This window comes from Onychostoma macrolepis, chromosome 14 (genome assembly GCF_012432095.1).
Source record: "Onychostoma macrolepis isolate SWU-2019 chromosome 14, ASM1243209v1, whole genome shotgun sequence".
NCBI classification, from domain to species: Eukaryota; Metazoa; Chordata; class Actinopteri; order Cypriniformes; family Cyprinidae; genus Onychostoma; species Onychostoma macrolepis.
This window is the reverse complement of record NC_081168.1, coordinates 22,485,061-22,508,229: the sequence shown is the minus strand read 5'-3', so window position 1 is coordinate 22,508,229 and position 23,169 is coordinate 22,485,061. Positions and strand designations below refer to the sequence as shown.

Sequence of the window (23,169 nt, the reverse complement as noted above, 5' to 3'; positions counted from 1 at the left end):
AATGCTAAAATCATTCATATTGCTCCAATACTTGGTCCAGTTTTTAATTTTCAGTAACTAATGACAAGTTTAGTTGTTTTGTTTTAAGCGTCACCATTACTCATTGGGCTTAGTAATTTAATAAACCCATAACTTTAAATATCAACTTTTTGTATGGGCAAACACCACTAATTTTCTTTCGTAAATTAAAAAAAAAAAAAAAGGTTTTTATCATCACAGCTGTCCCGAAGACTTAAACATGGTGTGTTTAACTCTAACACAGTATCTTCTTGTGTATTAATCACCAAAACATTTAACAAAAGTAGTTGTACATCAAAACTTGTTTTGTTGCCCTGAGGTAATGTCACTAATGCCAGCTGGCAGCGTCTCAAAAGTTCACCTATGTTGACGAGATCGAGGAAGTCAGATAAACTAGAAAATGTTATTGTTTACCAAGTAACCTTTTCAGGAAGATGGAATGAGATTTTCCAGTGAGTTCACCAGAGTTATCATATACTCATAAACTGAAAGACGTTTGGTGTATTCACTCAGAAATTGCTTGTAATTTCACACTGAATTACAAAGAAGCGGCGGATCATATTGAACCAGAAGTAGAAAGATTGAAATAATATTTTCAATAAATAATAAATATTGAAATATAATAATAAATATATTTTCTACAGGCAAAAACAGGCAAAATGTACTCCAATAGTTTTACAACTTTAAAAAAAAATCATTTACAGTTAACTAAAACGAAAACCATAAAAACTGAAATAAAAAAAATAAATTGTATATTTTTTTTCCCCCTTATTTCAGCTAATTGTCAAGGCAACATTTATATTTGAATTTAGTTTAACAATGTACTAAAATAACAAACTAAATAAATAACTGAATAAACAAATAAAACCTTTTATAGACATTTACAAAAAAAAAAAAAAAAACTTATTTTTGAATTGTAATGAAGACAGAAAATGTTAAAATTCAGAATATTAATAAAAACTATATTTGTCTCAGTGACACTAAAATAACACTGTAGTGTCTACATTGGATCCAACCATGGAGATATAGAAACATTTCACACACATTCAAATATAACATTTTTAAATTAAAGACAGATCTAATATTTAAAAAGATGTGAAGTGTAAAATTAATTTAGAAAAAACAACAACAAAAAAAAAAAAAAAAAAAAGAAAGAAAATTGACATTGTGGCATATCACCACAAGATGTCATGATTTTACAGTAAAGAGACACCAAAGTCTGAGGAAACAGGTAGACATTAAACAAAATGCCAGTTTTCTTATAGAATCTTTAGAACTGTTCATCTGACTTTGATATTAATTTTTAAGTGGTTTATTAACACAGCAGTTTCTGCATCACTGATCATGCGTTTGGGTCTTCGCTCGTTTGACTGAACTCTGAAGGCCCATGAGTTAATTAGTCAGAGAAGGTCATTATTGACACCTCATGACAGGGTTTCCCATATAAACCTCCTTTACAATGTGGACTGTCAATTTAAGAGCCTCATCAACCACCGTGGCAACAAATCCGGACCCCTAAAAGGTATGATTTAATGTGACCTTTATATTAATCTGTCAATGTTACTAGTGAAGAATCACCTGCTGCTTCTTGTGTATATATTAGTCAGGCTTGGTATATTCTTATTGAACCTTCACTGTTTTTTTTGTCTCCTGTACTGTACACTGTTTCAGTCTTTCTATTTCATTAATAAAAAAGGTCATTGTTTAGGTAAGCACTAACGTCAAACTGAAGCCATAAAAAAGTTGCTTGAAATAAACTTTAACTGAAATAAATAAAATAAAAAATAACAAAACCCCTAAAATGTTTTTAGGCTATTTATTTAATTTACTTCTCATTTTCTTTTAACTTGATGTACTATAGCTGAAATAAAAATAACACGAAACATATAGAGATGACAAAATACAACCATTTAATTAAAAAATGTAAAGCTAGAGTGTCCAAATAGTCACTACAATCCACTATGGAGATATAGAAACTGTTTCATTTCACATATATTAAAATATAAGTTATAAGTAAAACAGATTATTGAAGTATGTTTTACAAGAAAATACTATTTCAGTCTTTCTACTTCAAGATTTTACATTTAATTAAATGTTTTACGTGCCGTTTCTTTGTAATCGTGATATTTATCATCGATTTTTGAGTGAAATTAGTTTTTCCCTTGTTTTTTTTTTTCCATCAAGTGTATATAGTGACCCCAAAACACATTTGAACACTTTATAATGTCTTGATGTAATTGCATTAGATAACAAACAAGTGACATTTATTTTAAAGAAAGCACTCTCAGGGCTCTTGTTGTTCTGTGCACGTATTCCTGATTGAGTTCATGCAGTGTTGTGGCAGGCTTGCATTCAATAAAACCATATTTGGCCCTCAGGGTCACAATGGAGAGCCCGGTCCAGTGCTCAGAATGGTATTGCACAAGCCGTCTTGTGATTTTGCCGCTTGCTGTGCTCTTGTGCTGACAAGGGTGAGATTTTAATGCCATGTGCGGCTCCATTTATACAAAAGCAGGTCAGTGTAAGAGCACAGGCTCCAAATGCAGAGCTTTCAGTGGCACAACTGAGAATGAAATGGTGTCTTTGAGTTTATCATTTGGTTGCTGCAAATGTGTGGAATGTACCAGTGTTTAGGCCTTGGTTTATTGCAAAACATATGTTTCAAGGCAGGGAAACTCAAAGTCTTGCCCATGCACGGTACTGTACATTGCCACAATACAGTACAATGCTTTAGCTAAAATAATCAGAAAAGTCACTGCTTGAGTGCACTTTGATTGTGATATAGTTTGATTATGTTCACAATCTTTTCCAAATTTGTCATTGGTTAGTAGTTCCAGAAATACATATTTTCACCCCAAATTTCTGTTATGGGCTCGTTGGGATGCTCAGAAGTACAGAGCAATTTGTTGTCAAACTGACATAGAATGTCCTTTCAGGAAAAAAAAAAAAGAAGCAGCAAACTTTTAAAAGTAAAAACAGACAATTTAACCCAAAATTAAATGATGCATTTGCTTTGACATCTCACTTCAATTTTAAAACACTGCATATAACAAGAAACCACCATTTTGACTTTGCAGATTAATTATAGTAAATGAATAGCATCTATTTTGCAGAAATATACATATTTTTTTACTTTATATAAACATTCAGATTCATTTACTGGAGAGAAGTCTGGTTTTGTTAAAAAGTAAGTAAAGTAAAACAAAATGGAAACAATTTAACTGTATAACAAGAAAAAAAAAATGTCTGTCAATGTGTTCATTCAAAAAAATAAATAAAATCAAAGTGAAAACAAGAATCTTCTTAGCAGATATGTGTTTTTGTTTTAAGCATTTCTTACAGTCATGATAAATGACATAAATGTATTCAGAAATGTTCCTAAGTTTTAAAGAATGTTTGTAACCAAAAAGTGGCTGGTCTCCTTTGCCTTCCTAAATAAATAAGTAAATAAATAGTAAATACATACATATCACATACAATGCAGACTGTCCATCGACTGTTTGGTTACCAGTATTCTTCATTTTTTATTTTTGTATTTTTTGAAATTCATACAGCTTTGGAACTACTTAAGGGTGAGTAAATGGTGACACAATTTTGGGTGATCCCTTCTAAGAGGCTTTTACCTTACAGGTGAATTTGTTGCGCTCTGCCATTTTTGCGGAATTTAAGTTACCCGCTCAAAAACATCCTCCCAGAACAGTGCGGGAGAGAAACCGAATCTATTCGCCTTATAAGTCAGTGAATGATTTTGAAACTGATATTTCACGGTAAAATAAAAGTTCCACACAGTTGCTTTAACTAAAACCCAGATTAAATGTGTGTTCCTCCACAGAGAGCCACGAAAGCAGAGAAAGCGGCACCTGTGACAATGTCGCATCCGCTGAACAAGAACATAATCTGTCATTCACTTTAATTGCTCTGACATTCAAGAGCTCCTGCTTTCAGAAATGCATTAGTATGTGGTCCTGTGAGAGCTCTTTCCAGACAGATTGTGTGATCAACAGTAACCTTGACATAAAAAGCACATTTACCTGTTATTAAAACAGAGCACCTGTGAAACAAAGCTGATGGCTGTGGAGGCATTCAGATGGGAAACGCGGCCGTGAGGGACCACAAATGTGTTGTCGTCTTCACTATCTTGACAAGCATTCACTTATTTGAATGAGCGTCAGAAAAAAGCAAATAAGAAATAAATTAAGTAGACCATAATGGATCTGAAATGACAGCAGGTTATTCATTTTGATGTTGTTTGAACAAATACTTGAGTAGTTCACCCAAAATGAACATTTTTATTATGTAGGGTACTGTAGTATTCATCCTCGAGTTGTTCAAAATCTGTATGCTGTAGAAGACTATTACACTGTAAAAAGTGATAAATTTACTTTAATTTTAAGGCAATGGGTTTCCTCAGTTTTTTTAAGTTAAGTAAATAATAATTTTTTTTTTTTAAAAGTTAAGTGAACTTGACAATTCACTTATTTTTTTTAAAATGATCATTTACTTAAAAAATTTAAGGCAACGGGTTTCCTCAGTTTTTTTAAGTTCAGTCAACTTATCACTTTTTACAGTGTAACATTTGCATATGAATTTAAATATGCAAATCCTCTGTAACCTTTAAACGAAGGGAAAAAGCTGAACACCTTAGTCAAAGATCAATATGCAACAAATGGAAACGGTCATGAAATATATTTTGATCTCTACACAGACTGCAACATGTCCTCACGGCCAATCAGAATCACCTCTGCAGAGCAAACTATCACCTTCAATGGTAAGATGTCAGAAACATTTAGACATTCAAGTTAAACTATCAAGTTTTCAATGTTGATAATGTTTATTAAGCATCAAATCAGCATACAGTATCAGAATGATTTCTGAAGGATCACGTGACAATGAAGGCTAATGATGCTGAAAATTCAGCTTTGCATAACAGTAATAAATTACATTTTATATTACAAAAACAAAGACTGTTATTTTAAATTTGAGCAATTATTTTCAGTAATTTTTTGCTGAATTTTTAATACATTAAATGCAGCCTTTGTGAGCATAAGAAACTTTTAAAATATTTAAAAATCTTTACTGACCCCCAAACCTATATATATATATATTTATTACATTTCTATACATTAAATATATTGTCATATAAAGTATAAACATATATGAAATGTATTCAAAATTTTAGCTATTTCATATATTAACAAATATTCATGTTTATGTATGTGTAATACATGTAAATATACATTTACATTTAATAATTTAGCAGACACTTTTATCCAAAGCGGCTTACAAATGAGGAGAACAATAGAAGCAATCAGACCAACTAGAGAGCAATGGTATACAAGTGCTATGACAAGTCTCAGTTAGTCTAGCACAGTACACGAAGCTAGGTTTAAAAAAAATTTTTTATTATATATATATATATATAAATAGAATATAATAGGTAAGTGCTAATATTAGTTGGTCAGGTGCTGGCGAAAAAGAAAATGGTTAAAGACTCAGCTGTCCGAATTGAGATCGGGAGGTCATTCCACCAGCTGGGCACAGTCCAGGAAAAGGTCAGTGAGAGTGATTTGGTACCTCTTTGTGATGGCACCACAAGGCGTCGTTCACTTGCAGAACTCAATCTTCTGGAGGGCACATAAGTTTGAACTAGTGAGTTTAGGTATATTGGTGCAGCGCCAGTTGTCTTCTTGTAGGAAAACATCAGTACCTTGAGTTTGATGCGAGCGGCTATTGGTAGCCAGTGTAACCTGATGAAGAGAGGGGTAACGTGAGCTTTTTTCGGCTCATTAAAGACAGCTCTCGCTGCTGCATTCTGGATCAGTTGCAGAGGCTTGATAGGCCTGCCAAGAGAGCATTACAATAGTCCATACACAAGATAGGCATACATTTAAAAATTTTATTACAAAACCACATATAAACAGATATGTTGTGTATATCTTGTTTTAATGAGGTTATATAAAATCTAGGCTATATTGTTGACAAAAAATCATCATATGGATATTGTTAGAATATTTCTATATACATTTTATTATGGGGATTTTATATATGTTATAAACTTAATATCTTTATTCTACCCAGAGAATGTACGCACACTGTAAAAAGTGATGTTGACTTAACTTAAAAAAATTGACGAAACCCGTTGCCTTAAAATTTTTAAGTAAATGATAATTTAAAAAATAAGTTAATTGAATTGTCAAGTTCACTTAACTTTTTTTTTTTTTTTTTTTTTTAATTATGTACTTAATAATTTTATGGCAACGGGTTTCCTCAATTTTTTTAAGTTAAGTCAACTTTCACTTTTTACAGTGCATGTAAAAGTTCTATATTGCATGATGGGTAACATACTGTATATGGCAAAGTCATGTCATGTCATGTATTATATTTACATATGGGTATACATACATATCACATGTCAGGCCCTCATAAAGTATTAGGACACTTAAGTCTCACTTAAAATATCACCATGTTGTTGCATTATATTACAATAAATGAGACCAAGTGGCATTTATTTTAAAGAAAGACAGCAGAAGCACTGTTGTGGGTTTTTATGATGAAAGAATAGATGTGTTTACATGCTCAAATTGTATAGAATAAAGCATAATTTCTTAATTTCTTTTTTCTGACCTAGCGGGGGGTCACGACCCCAGAAAATCCAGCACAGTTCTGGACCTGGTGAGCGGCTGCCGTGACCAGATCTCCAACACTGATGCTGACCGTCCTTCATCCAAATCCTGGGAAGCAAGACAGCTTCCCATAGTCCATTGTGTGTCTAAGTCAAATGTTCTGTATGAATTTTTTTAGGACTTTATAGGCTTTTGCATTCCGGAATGCTTATTTTTAACTCTACAAAGTAACAATGTTAATAAATCAGCTCACATGCACATAGACAACACTGAGACAGGAACATTGTGTAGATGAAAATGTATTATACTGTATCTAAAGAGGTTTGCTCTTCTCTGTAGTGCCCACAAAGACCAGCGAGGACAGACGTGGAAAAATGTCTTCACTCTTCATTAACCTACTGAGGATTCCTCTCCTCTTGCTCTTGCTCTATGGGTTTGTGTGTTCACTGGACATCCTAAGCTCTGCTTTTCAACTGGCAGGAGGTAATTATTCATCCTTAACTGACCCGAACTCCACTTTTTGCATCTTTTAACCACATCTATTCTTCTAGCACGTTGGCATTTTACTTGGTTTAAAAAATTCCTTACATTTCTCAGTTTTTTTCACGCTTTATTGTCATGACAATTAAGCATATTTCTCAGACAAATTCCCAAATTATTTATCTTTTTCTTTTATTTTTGGGGTCAAATGTGATTTGTTTTCATGCAATACTAAAAATCTTACAGACTCCAGACTTTTGAACCTCAAATGGCATTTTGAAAGATTTATTTATATGTATTTTTTATTTATTTACTTACATAGGCTATAAATGAATATGAATATTGCACATACACAAATAGACAAACTTTTTTTTTTTTTTGATGAACAACATATAATAAAGATAAAAGAAACAGACAAAAAAGTGTCTTTTGGAGTGTTTTTTATTTCATATCGTTGAATATATAATATACAGTATGTATATTTACTTTAAAATTTTAAATATTTATTTGTTATAGACAAAACATGTCTTTTGTAAATATAGTGTTTGTTTTTATTTCTTATCATAGAATATATAATATACATTTACTTTAACCTTTCAGCCTTTTTACATTTTTTCTTTTATTTTGGGGTCAAATGTGATGTGTTTTCATGCAATTAAATTTTTTTTAGTTATTAAAGCTCCTATGTGATCTTTTAATTTCAATTTAAATTGTATTATTAATTACCTGCTGCTTTGTGAAGAGGGTTGTTTGCCATATTTCAAAGACCTTAACACTTATACATGTGAAGAAATGCTGTGTTCTCAAGGTTGTGATAATTGGTTAGGCATTAAGATTTAGTTAATCAATTCTGTATGACAAGGAAGAAATTGATTTGCATGATTAGCTTCAGCATGGTGCTCTGTGGTGCATGTCATCTGTACAAAAAAACCCATAATATGCTGTTAAAGGTTCAGTTCACCTAAAAAAAACAATGTTTTTTCATTATTCTCTTGCCATTCCTTGTCAAACCTATTTGAATACCTTTTTTTTCCTGTGGAACACAAAAGAATAGGGACAGATGGAAAAAAAAAATGAATCAAAATAATCAACAGTACCTGTCCCTACAGTTTCACTTTGTGTAAAGTTTTGTGTTCCAAGGAAGAATATGTTGCAATTACAGTACATGAGGATGAGTAAATGATGACAGAATGTTTATTTTTGGGTGGACTGGTCTCTTTAAGATTATGACATCAAATCTAGTTCACTAAAATAAATCAAATGTTTCAAATGTTTTGCTCTATTGTCAGGCAAAGTGGCTGGAGACATTTTCCAGGACAATGCCATCCTATCCAACCCCGTAGCAGGACTCATGGTGGGGATTCTGGTCACGGTTCTGGTCCAGAGCTCCAGTACTTCCACATCCATTATAGTCAGTCTGGTCTCATCTGGATGTAAGAGAAACAACTCATTTTTAGTTCTTTTAGTATTTCTAGTCTAAACCAATAATCTCCGATTAATGTCTTTTCATTATGGCTGACAGCTGATTACATTTAATTAATTGAAGTGCACTATACTATTCAAAATTTTGGGGTTGGAACCTTTTTTTTTAAAGAGATTATTAATTATTAAAATCAAAAGTCACAGTAAAGACATTAATGATGCTAAAAAGGTTTCTATTTTAAATAAATGCTGATCTTTTGGACTTTCTATTCATGTAAGAATCCTAAAAAATGTATTATGGTTTCTACAAAAACATTACTCAGCATGACTGTTTTCAACATTAATAATAAGAAATCAGCATATTAGAGTGATTTTTGAAGGATCATGTGACACTGAAGACTGGAGTTATGATGCTGAAAATTCAGCTTTGCATCACAGGAACAAATTACATTTTAATATATATTTAAATAGAAAGGAGTTGTTTTAAATTATAATAATATGTCAAAATATTATTGCTTTTACCACGTTTTTGATCAATCAAATAATTGCAGGTTTGGGGAGCATAAGCATGTATTTTCATGCATACATACGTATATATTTTACACAGACATAAATATATATACTTTTCATTTTTGCTGTGAAACACCCCCAAATTAAGATAATTTAAAGGCAAAAACTTTAAATACACAAAAAGTGCCTTTAGAAGTCAATATATTGTTTGTTGTTAATGGCCCACAATCAGTCTTTCTAAGTTAGTTATTGTTTTATGTACTTGTGCAGACAGATGTAAAATAAGGACTTGTGTTTAAAGGCCATTAAACTATCTTGGCACCTTGCCTTTGAAGCCAGCTTTATTTTAAAAGCCTTTTGACATTAGCTTAACTTTTTATCTGATCCAAAACTTCATGACATCCAAAGTTCTTTTTGAATTGTCTGTTAACAAAACAGCTGCGACAAAGCTTATTTCAGCGATCATCTGTAAAACTGTTTTGACTTCAGATACTTTTTTGCGAAACTTGGCCCTGGATGATGCAACCATGTTCTTTTTATTCCACATTATTTCCGGAAAGCCTTATCTCTAGATGTTGTTCCTGCTTTAATCAAGTGGCATCTCTCACGGATGAGCTAATTAGCTTGTGCATATGCAGCGTTGGCCTCAAAGTCTGAGAAGCTTGTGAAGTGTGACTGTCAGAGCTCATTCCAAATAAACATCAGAGTTCAGATGCAATCACAACAGATGCAGCAATTTAATGAGGGAGTTTTGTTTGGGTTAATGAGCTTATGTTTGACACAATAAAGGGTTTAATATATAGATGCTACCGTAGGGTCCAAAAGTCTGAGACCACAAGCAAAAAAAGCACATGACATTCACTGTGTGAATTTTCAGTGCAACTTTTGCTCAAATTGTTGTGCTGACAATATAATTCATGATAAAATAAATGCACTAAAGAAATATTTAATCCAAAAATGAAAATTTACTCACTCTCAGGCCATCGAAGATGTACCTTAATGGGAACAGATTTGGCATTACATCACCTGCTCACCAATGGATCTGAATGGGTGCCGTCAGAAGGAGAGACCAAACAGCTGATAAAAACATCACAAAGTAATCCACACGACTCCAGTCCATCAATTAATGTCTTGTGAAGTGAAAATCTGCATGTTTGCAAGAAACAAATAAATTATTTAGACATTTTTAACTTCAAATCATTGCTTCCTGGCTAAAATATGAGTCCATAATCCACAATTTAGCTTTCTATGAAAAAGTCATCTTGTTTGAATCAGGAGAGAAATATGCACAGATCAAGCACCATTTACAATCATAAACAGTCCAAAACAGTTCTAAACAAATATATCGATAGATTTTGATGCGAGAGAACAACAGGGGATGGACTTTTTCACTGCAGGAAGCGTTATTATGGATTATGGAAACATATTTTTAGCAGAAGCAAGGGTTTAAAGACTAAGCATCTTAAAGATGGATTTGTTTCTTACAAACACATAGATTTTCACTTCACAAGACATTAATTGATGGACGGGAGTCGTGTGGATTACTTGTGGATTATTGTGATGTTTTTATCAACAGTTTGAACTCTCATTCTGACGGCACCCATTCACTGCAGAGGATCCATTGGTGAGCAAGTGATGTAATGCTAAAGTTCTCCAAATCTGTTTCCATGAAGAAACAAACTCATCTACTACAGCTTGAATGGCCTGAGAGTACGTACATTCTCAGCACATTTTCTTTTCTGGGTGAACTATTTTTTTAAATTAAAAAAACAAATGCAAAATAGATGCATTTTCACTAGTGGCCTTGACCTTTGAACCCCACCTTATGAGTGCGAATGTAGTAAATAGAGCACAGGTATATGTAGTTGAATTTGTTAGAGCAGGTGAGTTTCTTAACCCCCAACAATCAATATTGATCTTTTGAAATGGTTTGAAGAGATCAACCTTGAGTGACACAAAGCTCTTTGAATATGAATTGACTTTTTCTCTGAGTAAATGAATTGAAGCTGATGGATGTCAGGAGAGTGGGTGCCATTCACGCAATGCTCTGTGGGCCTTCAGTTAAAACATGAGCTATGTTTCCCTCCAGCTGCAAACCCCGGCAGCGTAAGGGGCAGTAATTACTGCAATTACTGATGCTAAACTACCCATTCATAGTATCTGAATGGAAATTTGACTTGACTCTAATGCTCGCCTGATTTAAGAGTCAGTGGAAACAAATGAAATAGAAATGACGAGGTATCTGCCGTCAGTGAACAGAAGAGATGGACAATATTAAGTAGTATTTGCAAAAGCATGCATCATTACTGCTATTGCTCATGCTTTATGATCTATGTGATGTATGTGTGTGTAGTGCTTGAAGTGAAGTCTGCCGTCCCCATCATCATGGGCTCCAACATTGGCACGTCTGTCACCAACACCATCGTTGCCCTGATGCAAGCAGGAGAGAGGAACGAGTTTAAACGGTACCAAATGATTTTCACCATTGCCATTATCATCACTATTTAATTAAACTGGCATTCAACCTTTCTGATCACTTAAAGTATCCATGAGTTCAAAATGCATTCTTATTTTTGGCAGAATTGATTTGAAGTGAACATGAAATCAAAATTGTCCCCATTTACATTGTCAATGCATGTTCTAGGTCTTACTGTGAATAATTTATCAGTGAATGCTACTCCTAAGAAAACAAATTGTCTTTCTAATCTGTTACCTTTCATTAAAATGACTTGCGTCACCTAGCAACATTACTTAAGGTATTAAGTCTTGTTTTCTGGGGGGAAAAAAAGAAAAAAAGATTAAAATTAAGTGATTTTATACTTAAAACAAGAAAAATCCATTGGGGTAAGAAAAATAAACTTAATTCAAAGGAATATTAGTTTTCTTTTTCTCATTCCGTTGGCAGCTATTTGATATCGTTTTAAGAATAAAGTCATTAATTATACGTTTTTCTGAAAAATAGTGTTTATATATTGTGTAATTTTGCTTCCAAGTAAATGCATCTTTATTTAATATTTTCTATTTTTTATTTTTTATTTAATTATTTGTTAATTTCTTTATTTAATTTTCTATTTCATTATTATTATTATTATTATTATTATTATTATTATTATTATTAAAAAAATGTTTTATCCACTGACCATGTTCCCTCATGGCATCTTATTTTTATTTTATTTTTCTTTATTTTTACTTTCTTATTTATTTCCTTTCTTTCTTTCTTTTGTTTATTTACTTTTTATTTAATTATTTATATTTATTATTTATTTAACAATTTTTTTATTATTATTTGTTATTGATTTATTGATGTGTATTGTTTTGTTTATATTTATTTATTTGTTTTATTTTATTATCTGTTTATTTTATTTTTATGTATTTAATCATTATTTTTATTTCCTTTTAATTTAATATATATATATATATATATATATATATATATATATATATATATATATATATATTATATTCTTTCTATTAATTTAATTATTTATATATATTTTTAATCTATAGTGATCATGTGTATTTGTAGTTTTAGACCTCATGTTGATCACCTGTGCTCTCGTTCTCAAGGGCGTTTGCTGGGGCGACGATCCATGACTGTTTTAACTGGCTGTCGGTGCTGGTTTTGCTGCCGGTGGAGGTGGCATCTGGTCTGGTGAGTTACCTGGCCAGAGTTACTGTCAGCAGCTTTCAGCTGCACAGTGGAGAAGAAGCGCCTGAACTACTGAAGAAGCTCACCGAACCCTTCACCAAACTCATCATACAGGTGTGTGTGTGTGTGTGCAGTATGTTTTTAGACTCACTCATGTTTCCTTGAGTGTTGAGATATCCAGAATATTTTGTGTCAGGCTATAATTTCTGTCAGTACTCGCCCACAGTGACACAGAGAGTGTGATATTGACTGTGACGTCTCGTCCTTCTAGCTGGATAAATCAGTAATAACAGGGATCGCTCTGGGCGACGAGTCCATGAGGAATCACAGCCTTGTGAAAGTCTGGTGCAAGTACAGCAGCTTTGTGGTAACTTTCTCCTGACACAAACATTTTTCATGCACCAGATCTGCACTTTTACCTATAATTAACTAAATAACTTTTACCTATAAATTCCCTCATTAACCTGAAGTTTTTTTTTTCTCTATGAAAAAGATGATGCAATTTAGTTTTATTTTAGCTTGCATAAATTAATTAATGGATGAATGAATGATTAATTGAATGAATGAACAAACAAACAAACAAATACTATAATAATATAAACAGAAGTACAAAATCAAAGCGACAAAATAAATGTTTTAATAATAAATATAAATATAATAATAGTAATATAAATTATATTTAAAGTACAGAATGAAAAAGATGAGAAATGTTTCCATAATAAATATAAATATAAAAATACATAAAATAATAAATTATAAAAAAAAAAAAAACTGAAAGAGACACAACAAATGTTTTCATAATGAATAATAATAAAAATAATAAATCAAAATAAATACTGTAATAATATTATGAATAATTAATAAAATACTAAATGAAACAGACAAAAGAAATGTTTTAATAAATAAATTCTATAATAATATTGCAAATTATAAATGAAAATCAGAATCAGAAAGAGCTTTATTGCCAAGTGTGTTTACACACACAAGGAATTTCTCTTGGTGTTAGGAGCTTCCAGTACAGAGGTACAAACATAGTGCAGACAACCTATAATTAAGATAATAAAAACACTAATAATGAAGAGAATAGACAATAAATTATAAATAACAACAGTTATAAAAATAAAAATATACAGAAAATAAAAAATGTCCATAGACAGAACTGTGAATGTACATATGTCCTATGTACGGATGAAGGTTTGACTTATTTACAGATATACAGTACTGGGGTGTGTTATGTGTTGTTCAGGTGGGCTATGGCCTGGGGGGAAAAGCTGTTCTTGTGTCTGACTGTTTTGGTGCACAGTGATCTGTAGCGCTGGCCAGAGGGCAACAGTTCAAAGAGGGAGTGAGCTGGGTGTGAGGGGTCCAGAGTGACTTTCTTAGCCCTTTTCCTCACTCTGGAGATATAAAGATCTTGGAGGTTGGGTAGAGGGGCACGATAATCCTCTCAGCAGTCCTGACTGTCCGTTGTAGTCTTCTGATGTCTGTTTTGGTAGCTGAGCCAAACCAAACAGTTATAGATGAACACAGGACAGACTCGATGATGGCAGAGTAGAAGTGTTTCAGCAGCTCCTGTGGCAGGTTGAACTTCCTTAGCTGGCGGAGGAAATACAGCATCTGCTGTACAAAATACAAAATGAAAGAGAGAAATGTTTTGCATCAAAATTAAGCCTATGACCAGAGTTGGGTACTTGGACTCGGACTAGAATTGTGAATGGACTTGGACAGACTTGGGTGTACTCGGACTTGGATATTTTGGACACAGAAATTTTTCAGAGTACAGACGAATCCATGTCATGTGTTATATATATATATATATATATATATATATAAATATATATAAAATATGGATGGGAAAAAAGTAACAACAAAATTAATATAAAAAGACATTAATAAACATCTCCCACTTAAACTCAATTGATTAAAAACTAGGACTCGACAAGGTAGACTCAGACCCAACACTGCCTATGACCTTTAATATTTGTTTAATTTTCACGACCTTTGAACACGTTCTCATAAAAAATAATGAGAACGAATTTTTTAAATTCAAATTCAATTCTCATTACTGTAATTGTTACAGAGTGAACAGGGTGAGAGATGGTCGGATCCATTTGCGTTCACAAACATGCTCAGAAACAGGCAGGGTTGAAACACCAGCAAACAGATTTGGCACAGGCGAGACAAAAGAATAATCCAAGGACAGACTTGATCAGGCTCCGGCGAACAGTATCCAATAGGGCAAGGCAAACGGGTAATCCAACAGACAAACAATAATCCATGCGAGGTACAAACAGAGTCCAAATGACAAGACTAGAGAGAAATCAAAGACAAGCAGAAGATCAGTAAACAGGCAATAGGGCAATGCGACGTGACTAGACTAGGCTGGAGACTACACTGTGAAAAAAAAAAAAGTTGAGCGAACTTAAAAAAAATGTTTTTACCAGCTTCAGCTGATTTTTGAGTTTGCTCAATTTATTTTTGTGGGAGATTCTCAAATCTTTGTTGTATAAACTTGAAACGACAAGTTGAGAAAACTCAAAAATCTGCTGAAGCTGGTTGCCTTAAAATTTTAAGTTGGCACAACTTTTTTTTTTACAGTGTAGGACTGGAAACTAGGACAAGGAACTGTCTCCATAAAGTAGCTATCACCTAACATAGTGATATATGCTAAACAATACCCAGAAGTTTGAGAAGGGTCTGAGTGGGTGTAATATAGTATGTGTGTGATTGACTGCAGGTTAGTCCAATCAGTGCAGTGGAACATGTTAAATGTAGTCCAGGGTGATGTGTAACAGTCTGTGTGGTGTGAGAGTCAATATAATGGAAGGGCGACTTCTGGTGGCAATCGGAGGGAAGGCCACGGACCGGATTCGTGACAGTAATGCACTAAAATGGTTTACTTCTGTGTTTTATTGCTGTTTATTTTATTATTTTATTTTAATTTAGTTTATTATTTTGCTCTTTATTTTATGTATTCTCATTATTAGAATGACAGCAGTCATTTTGTGTTTAGTAAATTAGCATGAAATACAAATAACATGATGTTTAAATGCTTCACAATTCACAATTTTTCTCAAATAACAAAGGGAATTTGGGTGGATAATTTGTTGAACTAACTTTAATGAAATGTCAGAATGAAGAAAAATAAGCTTTATTTCCCAATTTTTTTTTTTTTTTTTTTTTTTTTCCCTCTGGTTTTGGGGTGAAATGAGACCATGTTTCTGACAGACAGGTTTTGTGAGTTTCACCTTCATACATTTTGCACTAGACTAAATTTCGTAGTCAGGGCAACACTTCATGAGTAAAGTAAAGTTTTTCTGGTCATGATGTGTTTGGATTGGATCTACAGGCGCTTACAGACTATTGAGAAAACACATCTCCTCTCCAGATGATCTGCTGTCAGTCATTCTGCCACTTGTCATCCGCTCCACACTTTCTTGTCATAGTTCACAAGACTGTGTGTCACCTTCTCATGTTTATCCACTCCAACCGACCATATTTCACAAGAAAATATTTAGTCTTTTCTGTTCTGCAGTATAGTTTTCAGGGAAATATTCCTCTTTCTCCCTCTTCAGTCCTCAGTGAATGTGACAGCAGCTGCCGCCCAGAACTGCTCCACTGAACTGCATTGTGGGAAGGATAGTGATCTCACCTGGATCACACAGAATATCAGCTTGCAGATCAACACAGAGAAATGTGAGTGTCATTTCAAATTGAAAGGTGTACTTTTCTTATTACTTCATCAAGAATTAGTGTGTGTGTGTGTGTGTGTGTGGTTGATTTATGGGGACACAAATGTGTCTAATGACTGATGGGTTGTAATGGGTATTACAATATATACAAAAAGATGAGAAAATTGTAAAAAAAAAAAAAAAAAATGAATATGCATTTAATGTATAAATTGTGTGTGTGTATATTGTATATGCATTTAGTATAGTGATTTATTTTTATAATTTTTTTATTCTTTTCTATTTATTTTAATTTTTTTGTATTTTATATTATTTCTTTCTCTTATTTGTAGTACTTTTTGTATTAGTTTTCAAAACTAAAAGTTTCTTTTATTTCTTTATTTTTATTTATTGGTATTCATTTTTGTATTTTATGTACTTTTAATCATTCAATTTCTTTCTTTCTTTGTTATTTCTATTTATTTGTATTATTTTGTTTTATTAATTCTTTTTATACTTATATTTTATTTTATTTTTATTTACACCTATTTATTTACTTTCTATTTATTTCTATCTCTTTATTTATTATTGATTTATTTTTATTTTATTTTATCTATTTTCTTTTTCTTTCTTTTCCTCACAATTTAATTGTTTTAATTCATCTCTATTTTTAGTTTACTTGTATTTATTTATTCTCTTTATTTTTCTCTTTATTTTTATTTCTATCTATTCTTTTTCTGTGTATTTGTATTTTATGTACATTGAATTTTTATTTATTAATTTATGCTCAGAAAAAGAGTCATTAATATTTGCTATTCAGTCATTTATCATAAACCACTGTCCTGGTTGCTTTTGCATGTCCTTAGCCCCCCTAATTTTAATGCATCTGTGTCCATTAATGCCTATATTTTGTTGTCTTTTTTGCCTCTTGTTCCTCCGTTTGCTTTCCACAGGCCGGCATCTGTTTGTGGACTCAGGATTGTCGGACCTGGTGGTGGGGCTCATTCTGTTAGCCAGCTCTCTGATGGTGCTGTGCACGTGCCTGCTGCTGATCGTCAAAGTGCTGAACTCTCTCCTAAAAGGTCAAGTTGCAAAGGTCATCGAAGAGGTCATAAACACGGGTGAGCAGCCATGGGGCAGGAGGAAGTAGAGCCAGAGAATGACAAGTCTTACTTTATTAACAGTAGGGGTTGCTGTAGGGGTGTAATGGTACACATATTTGTACTGCATTTTTGCTGAGATTTTTAATTATTAATACATTTATTTAAAGACCGAGCCACAGTTTGTTCAGCAAACCACTGTTTAATAAATAAGAAAAAAAGAAGCTATTTTATGTTTGGTTTTGCCCCGCTGCACCAAGTAACCAAGGTACACTACCAGTCAAAAGTTTTTGAACAGTAAGATTTTTAATGTCTTTTTTTTAAAAAGAAGCCTCTTCTGCTCACCAAGCCTGCATTTATTTCATCCAAAGTACAGCAAAAAGAGTACAATTTTGAAATATTTTTTTACTATTTAAAATAACTTTCTATTTGAATATGTTTTAAAATGTCATTTATTTCTGTGATTTCAAAGCTGAATTTTTAGCATCATTACGCCAGTCACAGGATCCTTCAGAAATTATTCTGATTTGCTGCTCAAAAAAACATTTATTATTATGTTGAAAACAGCAGAGTAGAATTTTTCAGGTTCCTTTGATGAATAGAAAGTTCAGAAGAACAGCATTTATCTGAAATAGAAATCTTGAGTAACATTTATAAATGTCTTTATCATCTCTTTTGATCAATTTAAAGCTTCCTTGCTAAATAAAAGTATTAATTTCTATAATCCCAAAAATAAATAAATAAAATAGAAAGAATTATACTGACTCCTGTATAATCTGTATAAGTCTGTATAATGTTACAAAAGCTTTTTATTTCAGATAAGTGCTGATCTTTGGATCTTTCTATTCATCAAAGAATCCTGAAAAAATAAAAATCTCTCAATATTACTGCTTTGCTGTATTTTGGATCAAATAAATGCAGGCTTGGTGAGCAGAAGATAATTCTTTTAAAAAAAACATTAAAAATCTATTTCAAAAGTTCAAAAACTTTTGACTGGTGATGTACATATCAAAAGGTCATTTTTGTGTACCGCCACACCCCTATTCATTTGTAACTTTTGCCATTTTTTGTTTTGTATAGGCACATAGCCCTATGCTCTTACTGTACATCAACAGCTGTTTCTTTTGTGTCTATCTCTAACTCCGTATAGATTTCCCGTACCCTCTCGGCTGGCTGTCAGGATATCTGGCCATGTTGATGGGAGCAGGAATGACCTTTATCATCCAGAGCAGCTCTGTTTTCACCTCGGCTATGACTCCACTCATAGGTACATCTCTAATGAATGAGTTCTTCAGATCATTGTATTAGAAGTGACCCTGCCAACAAAAGCTCATTGTTGACATCGCATGAATGAGACGACCAGCAGGCAGCAGCACAAGATTGCTCAGAAACACATTAATAATGCATCCACCCGAGTCCAAAAAGGCTTTTTATGTGTTCATACCGTGGGCCAGGAATGTAAAAAATGAGCGTGCAACAGTCAAGTAAACAAAACCCAGCAAAATGTATTGCATTTTTAAGGTAAAACTATAGACATCACTGAAATTGCTGTGAAAATCTGTCTAGGGGATTGTGTTTTCATAGCTCGATGTGCAAACACTTAAAAAGGAGCTAGAAAACTTTAGCAAAAAGTCCCAAGTTCAAAAGTTATTATTTTTTACATGATGCATTACATTTTAGATGGTTATAAAACCATGTGACAATTCAGCGGTTTTGTTTCGCTGTAAATTAATGAACACAAATAATCAGCAGTTCTGATTAAACTTTAATTTTTGATCTACACCCTGGTGTTTTCTTCAAATGTAGAGCAAATGTGAGTGTGAACTAGTCGCTAATAGTGCTTTTGGCTCAAATTAAATATTAACTGCACCCCTGTGAAATCAGGCAAAATGATGGTGCTTTCCCGTTCAATTATTTCATCATTAATTTACACCCATTATCTGGAAATGATTCATCAGCTGCCGCATGATTATGATAATTATTAACTTTTCAGCCAATGGGGATCCCTCTGTGTCTTTGAGATTACAGTTACTATGGAGATCATCTTTTATTAAAGCCCCTGAAGAGTTGAAGTGTCACTACTGGACGTATTATTAATAGTAGAATAAGGGTTAAAAGATCATCAGCGCTGACAAAGGGACAGAAACCCTGTGACCTCACAGCTCGTTCCAGGAGAACATTTACATGTCCCTGTAGTTTGTTTTTTGACATTTTCCTACTGCATAGAAAAAGTATAATTATGTGTGTGTTTATATATACAGTATTTAAGAATTGAATACTTTTATTCAGCAACAAAAGTGACAGTAAAACATTTAAAATGTTTTTAAAATTCTATTTTAAATAAATTCTGTTTTTTTAAACTTTCTATTTGTCAAATAATTCTGAAAAAAAGTATATGAAGGCGCACAACTGTTTTCAACCTTGATAATCATAAGATTCATAAGATGAACAGCAAATTAGCATATTAGAATGATGCTGAGTAATGATGCTCAAAACTCAGCTTTGCATCAGAAATAAATTACATTTTAAAATATATTCACATCGAAAACAGTTCTTTTAAATGGTAAAAATATATCACATTATTGCTGTATTACAGCCTTAGTGAGCATAAAACACATATTTTGAAAATATTAAGTTGTCTCGAGGGCTGTATCTCATTAACTATGGAGTCCAGTTTCACAAACAGCTGATACCCTATCATCCGTTTTGTAAGTTGGTTTCAAATATCTAGATCCAAACTGTCTTGGTTCTCAAACCAAAAGCCAGTTCCATACATGCTTTATAACATTGCTTGCATTACAAAACACGTTTTGATTCCTGTATGTCCATCTCTAACTCCTGCAGGCATTGGCGTGATCAGTCTCAATAGAGCGTATCCTTTGACCTTGGGTTCCAACATTGGTACGACCACCACAGCCATCCTCGCAGCCCTCGCCAGCCCCAGAGAGAAGCTTCCTGCTGCATGCCAGGTACAACAACGGCACACAGCCATTACTGAGCACTCTGGAAATTTCGTTTTCTAAAATTATTAAACCTTATCAAAAATTCAAGGCAAATCTGCTTGCTTTTTCAACTGGATGATGAGGAAAATGTATCTTCTGGACACACAGCACTTTTCTTCATTAATGCATTTGTTTATACATTTTTAATGGTGCTTGCTTAGTCATACTGAAGATTTGGGGTTTGTTCAGATCCCTAAACACAAGTATTAAACTCAGAGCTTAACTCGTTCTGCATCATTTGTTTATGAATCATGTCATGAATAACTAAAACTGTTCAGCATGTTGAAGAGAGGGGTACTATTACTTCTCAAGAAAAAGTCTCATAGACTTCAACTGGGTGTGTTTACACACACTAATTAGCCTCAATCAGAATTAATCCAATCCAATTTCAGATTCTGAAAGATGTGTAAATGCAGTGTGATTCACATGTTCGTTTACATGTGCACTACATGTATTACAATAGTTGCGAAGAAGTCACTAAGGCTGTTTCAAGTATAATTGTCATTTTTGTCTTGACGCCTAAAAAGAAAGAAAACATATGTCAGTTTTTTTTTTTTTTAATAAACAAATATTTAATAAATATTTAGTCTCATCCACTGACCACTTCGTAAGACATGAGGCATTAATACACATATGGACATTTGCAAACCAATTCTGTTTGGTTAAAAAGCAGTTTTCTTGTTTGGTATTTTTGTCTCATTGGTTTTCCTGTACAAACATCTTTGAATCAAGATACTTTAACTTGAAAAGCAAAATGACATAAGATATTAAGTCTTGTTTTCTGAAAATAAGTTTAATAAAACAAGTTTATGATTCAAATAAGAAAAACATATCTGCCAAAAACAAACAATTCCTTTTGAATTGTTTTTTGCTTAAACTCACTTAATTTTGATACATTTTTCAGAAAACAAGACTTAATGTATCTAGATCTAATAATGTTTTTTTGCAGTGTACAGAAGATAATAGTTTCATCATCCTACTGAATTTAGTTCAAGTTTTGTTCTTAACCAATCAGTAATACTAAATATTCATATTTAAACATGTTACAAAACTTTAAAGTACTGAATATTTAAAAACAGACCCAGGCCATATCTATAGCCCCCACTCACATAAGTGAAAAATCTAGTTTGCTTTATTCTTCTACTCTCATATTCCCTCTAGATTGCCTTGTGCCATTTTTACTTCAATATTTTTGGGATTTTACTGTGGTATCCGGTCCCGTTCACTCGTCTGCCCATCCGTATGGCATCTGCTCTGGGCGAACGCACTGCCAAGTACCGCTGGTTTGCTGTGCTCTACCTTCTTGTGTGTTTTCTGCTGCTGCCTTGCCTTGTGTTCGGCTTCTCTCTGGCCGGATGGCAGGCCATGGTCGGCGTGGGTGCACCGTTCGCCGCGCTCACCATCTTCGTCCTCCTGGTCAACCTGATGCAGTCCCACAGTCCCACACACCTGCCGAAGACACTGCGCAGCTGGGACTTTCTCCCGCAGTGGATGCACTCTCTCAAACCACTCGACAAGCTCATTACCAAAACAACGGTGCTGTGCTGCAGCCCGGCTCGACTTAATGACCCAGATGTGCTTGTAGTGACTCCAGACACAACAAACATCAACCCAGAGTCAAAGAAACAAACCGAACAGTGGTATGACAACCCTGCCCTGTCCCTACCTGAGGAGATTTCCTCAGAGCCCAGAGTGTTTAGACTTAAAGGACTAGAAAGATGCAACAGCACGCCATTGTAGATTTGTAGTCTTTCCAAAATAAACCATTATGGTCTAAATGGCCAGTCTCAGATGTATTATCTATTCTAAAACTTAGTGAGCCGCCTATGTAGACAGCATATGCATTAATGTACCACCTTGTTTTGGCTCAATTCTGAGACAGCATCCGCATTCATGTAGAAGCTAATCTCACAATGCACTTCAACAAGCTCAATAAGAACAAATCTATTCAAGACGGCAGACAGATGTAATTAAAAATTGACTACTTTATCTGGTTTTTGTGTGTACTACATATTTTTATGCTTAGAGTTTACAGTGCATTCAGAAAGTATTCAGACCCCCCTTCACTTTTTTTTTTTTTTGAAATTTTATGCTGCAGCCTGACACTACAGTTGTTTAAATAATTTTTTTTTTCTCATTGATCTATACGCCGTACCTCAATGACAAAGTGAAAACAGAATTTTAGAAATGTAAATTAAAAAAAATAAAAATAAAAATTACATAAGTACTCAGTACTTAGTTGAAGCACCTTTGGCAGCAATTACAGCTGAGTGTTTTTGGGTATGACGAAACAAGCTTTACACACCTGGATTGATCAAAAAAAAAAAAAAAAAATCCCAGATCAGTGCAGTGTTGCAGTGAGGTTTGTCCTTCTGTAGGTTTCTCCCATCTGCACATATGATCATGGAGCTCAACTAGAGTGACCATCAGGTTCTTGGTCACCAGTCTAGACAAGGCCCTTCTCCATCAATTGCTCAGTTTGGCCAGGAGGCCAACTCTTGGAAGAGTCCTGGTTGTGCCAAACTTCTTCCATTTGAGAATTATGGAAGCCACTGTGCTCTTGGGAACCTTCAGTGCAGCAGAACTTTTTTTGTAGCCTTCCCCAGGTCTGTGCCTCGATACAATCCTGTCTCTGAGCTCTGCAGGCAGTTCCTTCAACCTCATGGCTTGGTTTTCACTCTGATATGCATTGTCAGC

General features: G+C 33.5%; 1 protein-coding gene across 1 annotated transcript; it reads left to right on the top strand.

Annotated features, from left to right (window-relative positions):
• The first annotated feature begins 1,266 nt into the window (after positions 1 to 1,266).
• Positions 1,267 to 22,934, top strand: slc34a1a (solute carrier family 34 member 1a). Its single transcript, XM_058797060.1, has 13 exons — positions 1,267 to 1,540; positions 4,724 to 4,786; positions 6,647 to 6,781; positions 6,981 to 7,124; positions 8,411 to 8,554; positions 11,407 to 11,518; positions 12,621 to 12,816; positions 12,974 to 13,069; positions 16,278 to 16,398; positions 17,324 to 17,491; positions 18,621 to 18,737; positions 20,315 to 20,439; positions 21,634 to 22,934. Exons 2-13 carry the CDS (start codon positions 4,732 to 4,734, stop codon positions 22,210 to 22,212), a joined length of 1,992 nt encoding a protein of 663 aa, XP_058653043.1. The 5' UTR covers positions 1,267 to 1,540; positions 4,724 to 4,731; the 3' UTR covers positions 22,213 to 22,934.
• The last annotated feature ends 235 nt before the right edge of the window (positions 22,935 to 23,169 follow it).

Bases quoted from the DNA above. Each gene is read 5' to 3' on its own strand.
- slc34a1a (XM_058797060.1), top strand. From the start codon at position 4,732: ATGTCCTCACGGCCAATCAGAATCACCTCTGCAGAGCAAACTATCACC. The intron at 7,125-8,410 runs GTAATTATTCAT...CTCTATTGTCAG, and splicing joins TGCTTTTCAACTGGCAGGAG to GCAAAGTGGCTGGAGACATT. The intron at 20,440-21,633 runs GTACAACAACGG...TATTCCCTCTAG, and splicing joins AGCTTCCTGCTGCATGCCAG to ATTGCCTTGTGCCATTTTTA.